Genomic DNA, 9,292 nt, shown 5'->3' on the forward strand with positions numbered 1-9,292 from the left:
GTTTCACAGCTGTTGCGGGCAAACTTTTTGACTGAGGGAAACAGAATCGGACTAATTGAGCCTGAATTGGCCTAAAACAACAGTGTGCATGCTGCTAATTGAGTGATGAATGTGGTCTTCCTCTGCGTGTTGCATTATTACCAAAACATGACCTGTGTTATCTTTATGACACAGTTTATTATACAGTAAGTGTGTCATTCCAGTAAGTGCAGCAAGTGTCAGTTCGGTGTCTTGATCTGGGAATATGTGTTATCCTGCATATAACCCAGTGATCTTTGTTTTGCCTTATTACAAAATAACGCCGTACTTCCTGTTGAGTACGTAGCGAGGTGAGCCACCTGTAGAGCAATAAGAGGAAGGACAGATAAAGTCAAAGGTCCTGACTGGCACACGGCAACAATAATAATAACAATAAGTCAATAACACTTGGTCCACATGCTGTTGTCATGCTGACGTCATGAATACAAATGATTTGTCACATTTTGGATTTTTATTTTTACATCCTGAGAGTCGACGAAGCCTGTGTTGTCTCTGTCTGGCAGAAATGCATCTTGGGAAAAAAGATACATTTTAGATTGAGCTGGGCAACATCCCATCATTATTAGTATCTACTCTCGCACACCATGACTGATTAAGCAGTCTACATGAATATTAGCAAAATGAATGTGTGAAAAGCTGATGACTCTGCCTTACTTCAAACATGAAAAGTATCTGCAGAAATATGTAAAGAAGGCGCAAAGCCGAAGAACAAGCTACCCCAAACCCAGCATGAACTACAACCCATGCAAAGACAATCTGCTGATACAATGCACTCGCTATGCCTGGCTGCACACTGGCTATGTTCAGTGGCACTATGAGATGGTGTGCCACTCCACAGAGTCCATTTAACTCTTATCTAAATAGTTTTTTCAGTTATTTACAATTATGTGAAAAGACCGTGACCTACTATTAAAACAATATTGGTACTAATGTTTCCTGACAAGGAAACAAAAATCCGAGAACAAACTTCTATCTCATCTTGGGAATTCAAAAAGACTTCATATTGGAGCTTATCCGATAAATGTAACAATACCAGTCATAACCAGTCTCTGAAATCAGGAGCATAACAGGAGCGATGTAGTATTTGGCTGAAAAATGTGTAAGTGAATCGGTCTGAGTAGAGCATGTCTCCATGTTCAGCTTTGAAATTGTTTTGTCTTAACAGGGAACCTGTCTGGGAGATGGCCTGGACAATAGTTTCCAGTACAGAGGCACTGCTTCCTTATTATGTTTGTGGAACAGGTGAGGTCTGGATTTTTCAACTTTATATACATGATGTTAATGACTCACTGACCCATTGTCCATACCAAATAGTTTCCTGGATCATCAACAGTATTGGGCAATACAGAAGCTCTACACAATTCACAAAATACCCTCAAAACAGCTCTTTTTTCTACTTTAATTTTACGGGGACATTTCTCTGTTTCAGACATGCCGAATCGTTATTTGGTTGTAAAAGAAGCATTTCCCAACAGTGCGCTCTCCACCAACCAAAGAGGAAAAAGCAAAGCAGCTTTCTAACCAATCCACTGGTGAAATGCGACTTCTTGCTAAACTTGAGGTTGACTAACAACTCTCCTCAAAGAGGGAACTGGACAAGGTTAGTGCAACTCTGCTGTGGATGTCACAAACATCAATCTACTGCCAAAAACGTTAAATACAAACTGTGCATTGATTCAAAACCTCAAGAAAGAATTGTTAAACTTCATTTTTTAGTTTAATTTAAACTCTGTAATCCAGTGCTAGGACTTTTTATTAATCCCTTTGTACTTTATTCAAACACAACGATGGAAACATTTAAGTACTACTGTTTATGATGTGCAGCCTGACACTTAAATTTCATGTCTGCTTTTGAGAATGAAGCTAAAGAACAGCAAACAGCAAAATCATTTTAGAGTCGACAGAAGTAATGCAGCGTGTTCAAAAACAAGATCGTCTGGCCACCAAAATATGAAATAAAGACATTGAATTGTTTAAAACTGGACAAACTTTTCTTCACCTTGCATTTATAAGTCTCTCTGTGAGATAGTTTCATAGACTTTTTATCAGTACAACAGGTTAATATGGCCATGGTTAATTTCCTTTAACCCTCTCATGAGAAAAGAAAATAGAGTTTGCATCCTCTTTTCAAAATATTTCTCAAGCATTTTATTTCTGCAACACAAAAGGCCTTCAGCCACAGCATGACAACACCAGCAAACTAAATAAAGTAAGAGACAAAACGTTTGCCCCATCATGTTACTTTCATGTCTCTGTGTCAGTGACAGTTTAAATTCCGTCATGAGAAATAAAAGTGTGTATAATTTATAGAAAGATGAGTCTTAAAGAATAAAAATATAGCTCTATATTTTAGCACTACAGCTAAAATTCTACTTTTGAATAAAATCATATTGATAACAAAACTGTTCATTCAAATGAGTAATAATAATCAGTAATAAGGGCATACTATTACGGCAAACTTGTTTGGTGTCACTTTGAATAGTTTAGTAAATAAGATAAGCCTATCAGTTGGCCATGAATAAAAACTGATAAGAATGAAGACCTTCTTAATCTTTGACAGGAGGAAGAAGGAACTTTTCTTTAATGACAGTAACTTCACTTGGACAACCCCCGGGCGAGGCCACGCTGCATATAAGCATGGTGACAGCCCTCAGCACAGCATCATTTCACTGACAGCTCCAGATCTGGAACAGCTACTAAAATCTCCAGAGATAGCTCTGTAAAGGTAAGAGATCTGTCCTCTCATTTATTTATTTATTTTTATGTATTTTTTACTTTTTATTTTATTTTATTTTTATTTTATTTTTTTTGGGGGGGGGCAGATGCTCCACGCTTCTTAGAAAGGTTTTTCTGATGATTCTTGACTAATGAAATGAATGTTGTTTTTATTCTGACTGTGCTTTAATTATTTGTTCCAGAGATGTTTCTCTCTGTCCTTCTTGTGCTGGGCATCTGCCTGGTGCCTGCCCACTCCAGGGCCACTGGTGGGTAGTTCACACTGTAGTCACAGAAGTAACACTCAGTGACATTTGAAATCCTTTGACTAAAGCTCTTGTTGTTTGTAGGAGAACATCTTGGCGGCCCTTTCCTTCAACAATGCTTTCAAGAGGCAAAGAAAATTGTAGATGATGCTTACAAGTATTCTAGAGAAGAGTGAGTTCATCTCATGTTTTGTTTCATTTCAGTGTGAAATACTAGATTGGTTTTTGCCTTTTTTATACAAAATTTCAATTCATCAGCTGTTGTTTGGCATGCAAGCTGGTCATTGCTGTATTGCTGTTCCTCAGTAGCTGTAAGAGAAATGTCCAAAACAAATAGTAAATAGTAAATAATAATAATTGATTACTTTTGTTCAACTGCATGACTTTTTTCTCCTCCAGGAGTCTGAAACGGGTCCGCAGGGATGTGGTGAGTCCTCATGATGCTCTCCGTCTGCTGAAGCAGCCTCGAGGTGACACACGCTCGGCAGTGAGAGCTGCAGACTACCTGGGTCAAACTCTTCAGCTGGTACACAACAGGGTGCATCATGTGCACAAGCGCTCCCTCAACGCAACAGGTCAGACATGCAGCAAGTGCACAAAGACGGCACACGGTTACACACGGCTGAGGCTTCTTGTGTAGACAGCGGGGTACGTGTAACATTTGTCCGTCGCATTTTTCTTTTTTCTTTTTCAGATCTGCTCTCTGCTGAAGATCTGCGACAGCTTGTTGAAATAACTGGATGCGCAGGCCGAATCCGCTCGCCTCAGTGCAACACCACACCAAACCTGAACAGATACCGCACAGCCACCAGCGTCTGCAACAACCTGTGAGCAACCCCTCCTCTCACTGATTTACTGTTTTATGTTTTAAGTTATATTACCTCAGGTTTAAGGCAAGACTTTTCCTCAACAACGCATGTTGAAATGACAAAGTTTCTGCAGCACTTATATAGCCTGCTTTTTTCTACTTTTATGCAAAAAAAAAAAAAAAAGTTTGGTGGTTTACATTGCTTACATTCATTTATTACATTGAAATGCACTAAAACATCTTGAGACATAAACCACAGGTTTGTTAACATTTAGCACGGTTGCCTTTAGGAGAAACCCCCGTCTGGGAGCCTCCAACACCCCGTTCGCCCGGTGGCTGCCCTCGGAGTATGACGACGGAATCTCCCTACCGAAAGGCGAGAAAAACCGGACGATCAACAGCTTTCTGCTGCCTCTGGTATGGACCCCCCGACGCTCACAATGGTGTGGAAATGTCCGATCACAGATCCGACAACAGCTCTCCTTCCTCTGCTCCTGCAGGTGCGACAGGTGTCCAACAACATCCTCAGCACGACGGACGCCGGCGTGGTCAGCGACCGGGAGTTCACCCACATGGTGACCCTGTTCGGCCAGTGGAACGACCACGACCTGAGCTTCACCCCCTTCTCCCCCAGCATCCGCTCCTTCAGCAACGGGGTCAACTGCGACGAGAGCTGCGAGAGAACCGAGCCCTGCATCCCGATTCCTGTGGGTGTCCCATAGCCGGGTTTCCTCCTAAAAAAAACAAGCTAACACTGACGGTGATACTAGAAAGAGCCCCCTCCCTTGACGTCCAGCTGTCCTCTCTCCTCCAACACAGATCCCGCCCGGTGACCCCCGCCTGCCCAGCGGCCCGGACAGCTGCATCCCCTCCTTCAGGTCCGCCCCGACCTGCGGAACCGGATTCTCTGCCTACAACTTCGGAGGGGAGCCCAACGCCAGGGAGCAGATCAACGCCCTGACGGCCTTCCTGGACCTGGGCCAGGTCTACGGCTCCGAGGAGCAGCTGGCGCTCAACCTGCGCAACCTCACCAACGACCTGGGCCTGATGAAGGTCAACGAGGAGTTCCGGGACAGCGGGCGCGAGCTGCTGCCCTTCCACCCGCTGCAGGTGCAGATGTGCGCCACGCGCCGCAGAGTCACCAACGACACCAACGCCCGGGAGGTGCCGTGCTTCATCGCAGGTTGGTTAGTCACTGGCTGCGGATCGGCAGGCGTTCCGGCTCCATTGTGACGCCGGTGTAATGATCATTAGTCATCAGCACCGGCTATGTGTTGAAATATGTTCAGCATCCACAGCCGGAGACAGGTGTGCAAAAACACATTCAAACACCTGCAGCCTCCTCCCTTGTCATAGCTTGTGTTTTAATGTAGTAGTGATGCTGAAAAGAAACTAATGCTGTTAAAAGATGACCCAAGTTGCATTATCTCACATGTTTCCTGGAAAATAAACTGTGCTGATTAAAAGGAGCACCAAGCGTGAATCTGAAGAGGATGTGAACATCTTTGTATGTGCTGTGTTTCTGTCCTGCAGGCGATGTCCGTGTGGACGAGAACATTGCCCTGACATCCATCCACACGTTGTTTCTGCGTGAGCACAACCGCCTGGCTCGTGCGCTGAAAGCGCTGAATCCACACTGGAGCAGTGAGACTCTCTACCAAGAGGCCCGCAAGATCATGGGTGCTTACACACAGGTAGCCAATCCGCTTCTACATAAATGTATTCACATCTCCAAAGTTTAATTCCCTTAAAGTAAACTGTCTCTGTCTGTCTCTCTCAGGTGTTTGTGTTCAGGGACTATCTGCCACACATCGTGGGTAATGATGCAATGCGCAGATTTCTTGGCCGTTACCCCGGCTACAATGCCAACGTAGACCCCAGCATCGCCAACGTTTTTGCAACAGCAGCTTACCGCTTTGCCCACTTGGCCATCCAGCCAGTCTTGTCCCGTCTGGACGGAAATTTCAGAGAGCATCCTCAGTTCCCCAGTGTGCCCTTGTTCAAGGCCTTCTTCACCCCCTGGAGAATTGTCTTTGAGGGTGAGCTGAACAGAGAAAACTGTAGAAACTGTTTTGTGGTTTTTGGTCGAAGCCACAACCCTAATTTTTACTCCGTCACTTCAGGTGGTATTGACCCTCTGCTGCGGGGTTTGATTGGCCGTCCCGCCAAACTGAACACTCAGGATCACATGATGGTGGATGCTCTGAGGGAAAGGCTTTTCCAGTTTGTGCAGCATCTGGCTTTGGACCTGGGCTCTCTCAACATGGAGAGGGGACGTGACCACGGCTTGCCTGGTACATTGCTCACTCTGATGCGTCATCCCTTTAAAGTTCCTTTCTGCTGCTTTGTCTTTTTCTTAATTGATCTTCTTCTTTACTTGTTATCCCCTCTAGGCTACAATGCCTGGCGCAAATTCTGCGGCCTGTCCCAGCCCAGGAATCAGGCAGAGCTCGGCCGGGTCCTGAACAATAACAATCTGGCTCAAAGGCTGCTGCAGCTCTACGGTACACCCGACAACATCGATGTGTGGCTGGGAGGCGTGGCAGAACCATTCGTGCAGGGCGGCCGCGTTGGGCCTCTGTTTGCCTGCCTCATTGCAAACCAGTTCAGGAGGGTCCGTCAGGGTGACAGGTCAGTATGTGAGAAAATGACATTAAGTGTCAGATGCAGACTGATGAACCTAAACGTGTTGAAGTAACGGCCTCAGCTGAGAGTAATCAGTTTTTCTCCTCTCCTTTGAAAAACTCAGACTGTGGTATGAGAATCCAGGTGTCTTCACCCCAAGACAGAGATCTGCACTGTCGAATGCAAGGTTGGCCCGAATCATCTGTGACAACACCGGCATCACGTCCGTCCCCGGTGACGTCTTTAGCGTCACCTCAAACAGGAACCGACTGGTGCGCTGCAACAACATTCCCAGGGTGAGCCTGGCCGCCTGGAGGGAGAGATCCTGCGCAGGTAAGATAGCTGGATCTAACCATCTGTGTGTGGGAAACAGCTGGTGTATTTATCGCTTGGTCTTCCTCTAACCCCTGTAATAAATCTGGTTCTTTCTATGTGGTGTTTGACTTTACAGGCACAGGTGCTAGCTGCTTTGAAGCTGGTGAAAGCGAGGTGTGTTTTAAGCAACAACACGAAATGCTTACATATTAACCCTTTTGGTTTCCTGTAATGGACCCTCAATCCTTTTAGGAGAAAAATCTCAGTGTCAAAAAAGACTGCCATAAACATATTAATATTAATGTTAGTTTCAAATAATGCTAGAACCAATACCAGTTTTGATCACAATCTAAAAGTAAAAAAAAATATTCATTTTCAGATTAATTTTGTTTTTTATTTATACTATATAAATACTAAATTCTAAAGGAAAATGTCCTTCAGGAAGCACAAGGGTTAAGACTTAAAGCTTGATAAGTGGTCATTTAGGTTAACGCATTCAGTTTACTGATCCAGGCACATTTTGAAAAAAAAAAAAATATATATATACATATTTTTCACATTTTTGTTTGAATATAACAGTCTTTATGTCTCTAACTGATATACAGGATGTGAATTCGGAGGAACTGAGCCCCCAAGGACTACAGGACAACCAGGTAATTCATTCATTTATCTTACATCTTTATTGTGTGTATTGCTGGACATCTTTTAAATAACTCCAAATGTTTCAATATCAAATATAAACACACACTAAAACTATTTATCAAGCAGTTTATAGAGTCTTAATAATGATGAACTATAACACATTCATTGTATCTATGAAATCCTGTGACCTATGACAGAATTTGATCCCTTCTTGTGTTTGTTTGCAGATACACTAGGAGATCAACCTTCCTTCTCTGTCATCCTTGGCAGATACAAGCCAAGTGGGAGGAGAATTGTTCGTTTCCGTCGGGTCATCTATAACAAACAAAACCACTATAACAGGAAGTCAGGTGTATTCAAATGTGTCGTCCCTGGTGTGTATCACTTCAGCTTTTCCTGCACCTCCCCCTATGGTGGAGAAAGTGTGGACATGTGGCGTAACAACAGACTAGTTCTGTCCAGTGACAAGTTTTATCAGGGTACCCAGTATATATCTTCAGGGGAAACACAGCTCCAGCTAAGGAAAGGAGACAGAGTGTATTTGAGGGCTAACAAAGGGATAGGCTCCCTGGGCTCCAGGAGCTTCTTTGCAGGACTCTTCCTCTACTCTGCCTGACACAAGCACCTCTTTTCCGGACAGAAATGCCACTATCTAACACACCAAAAGTTTGTATGTTTGGGGATCTGTTCATAGTGCTTTCCAATCATCAGGTCAAATGTCCTGTTTATTATTCAAAACTTTTACTGTCTTAAATTTACTTCTTTGTCACTGAACCAAACTGGACCGTGTCCATTGTCTGAAAAATGAAAAATTTTTTTATAGCTTTAGTAAGTGGATGAATTAAGACAAAAATGTGATTGCACCAAATCTGTTAAATCCTGTTACAGCATACAGCCCATCGGACCAATAAAAATCATCAACTGCCAAATTTTTAATGTAGGACTTGCCAGTATTATTATGAATGTTTAATGCACTGATGAAATGTAAGTTTCCTTTGAAAATGTTGTGTGCCTGTGCTTTGTCTGCCAGACTTGTTTTAATGTTCACTTTCTTATCTGTTGTTTTGTGCATTCAATAAAAAGCAAAGCTTAGCTGCAAATATTCTGTTTCGAGCCTTCTTTTTCCAAGAAATGGGAATTATTTTCTAGATCTGAGAGGATTACAGAAAGAGAAAGGAGCACTCAGAAATACATTTACTGATGGACTCATTTTGTATCTGAATGTAGTATAAATGTATAGGACAAATATACAGAGCATCTGCTTCTGCTTAAAAAAAAATCAAAGAAATTCACATTTTATTTTTAGTTAATTTTTATTTTTTTCAAAAAAGCCTCCTGAGGGAAATCATTTCACAACTGTAAAAAATATATTTATCATGGGAAATGAAATAATTTTTTCCGTGAAAGCACTCATATCTAACTACTGATCACAGAAAATCTTGAGTGGTGTCATTTTAAGACTTGACTTCAGCTCTCTAAGTGGAACATTAAGGATCAGCTTTAAATCACCTTTAATATTTACTATCATGCACCGTATGTCTCCTGTAGATGGAGCCATTGTTCTTTAAACAGAAAATAGCATAAGTGACATAACTGCTTCATTTGGGGAGCATTGTGTTGAAATTGCTGCATCTGGAAACTGAAGTCTCTGACCAACTTTCTCTGCCTTGTTCAGTGTCTTTTTGACTGTATTTATGCTAAAATTGTTAAGCTGGTGGAGGCTGCCCTTCATGACCTGGATCACTGTGGGAAAGTTAAACGCCTGTGGTTAACTTGTCTGTTCTTCAGTCCACCTGGGCTGCATGTGTTTGCACTGCTGAAGGAAAATGGTCTAGATCAAACTGAAGTGAACATGGAGGAAGAAACAAGCAAACTATATGAA

General features: G+C 42.7%; 1 protein-coding gene across 2 annotated transcripts; it reads left to right on the forward strand.

Moving 5' to 3' along the window:
• The first annotated feature begins 2,688 nt into the window (after window positions 1–2,688).
• On the forward strand, window positions 2,689–8,510 carry mpx (myeloid-specific peroxidase). Of its 2 annotated transcripts, XM_029515458.1 has the most exons (16): window positions 2,689–2,764; window positions 2,958–3,023; window positions 3,105–3,192; window positions 3,420–3,595; window positions 3,715–3,847; window positions 4,119–4,245; window positions 4,329–4,535; window positions 4,648–5,011; window positions 5,362–5,522; window positions 5,609–5,867; window positions 5,952–6,122; window positions 6,222–6,459; window positions 6,578–6,786; window positions 6,905–6,942; window positions 7,374–7,421; window positions 7,638–7,780. In XM_029515458.1, the coding sequence occupies exons 2-16, from the start codon at window positions 2,960–2,962 to the stop codon at window positions 7,644–7,646; spliced, it is 2,292 nt and encodes a 763-aa protein (XP_029371318.1). In that variant the 5' UTR covers window positions 2,689–2,764; window positions 2,958–2,959; the 3' UTR covers window positions 7,647–7,780. The 2 variants fall into 2 exon arrangements, with proteins under 2 accessions (XP_029371318.1, XP_029371315.1); XM_029515455.1 differs by lacking the exon at window positions 6,905–6,942 and having other exon boundaries at window positions 7,638–8,510.
• Window positions 8,511–9,292: the final 782 nt, after the last annotated feature.

The sequence above is a fragment of the Echeneis naucrates genome, chromosome 12 (assembly GCF_900963305.1).
Source record: "Echeneis naucrates chromosome 12, fEcheNa1.1, whole genome shotgun sequence".
Taxonomy (NCBI): Eukaryota; Metazoa; Chordata; class Actinopteri; order Carangiformes; family Echeneidae; genus Echeneis; species Echeneis naucrates.

Coding starts and splice junctions, on each gene's coding strand:
- mpx (XM_029515455.1), top strand. CDS start 2,960: ATGTTTCTCTCTGTCCTTCTTGTGCTGGGCATCTGCCTGGTGCCTGCC. Junction 3,193..3,419: donor TACAAGTATTCTAGAGAAGA/GTGAGTTCATCT, acceptor TTTCTCCTCCAG/GAGTCTGAAACGGGTCCGCA. Junction 4,536..4,647: donor AGCCCTGCATCCCGATTCCT/GTGGGTGTCCCA, acceptor CCTCCAACACAG/ATCCCGCCCGGTGACCCCCG.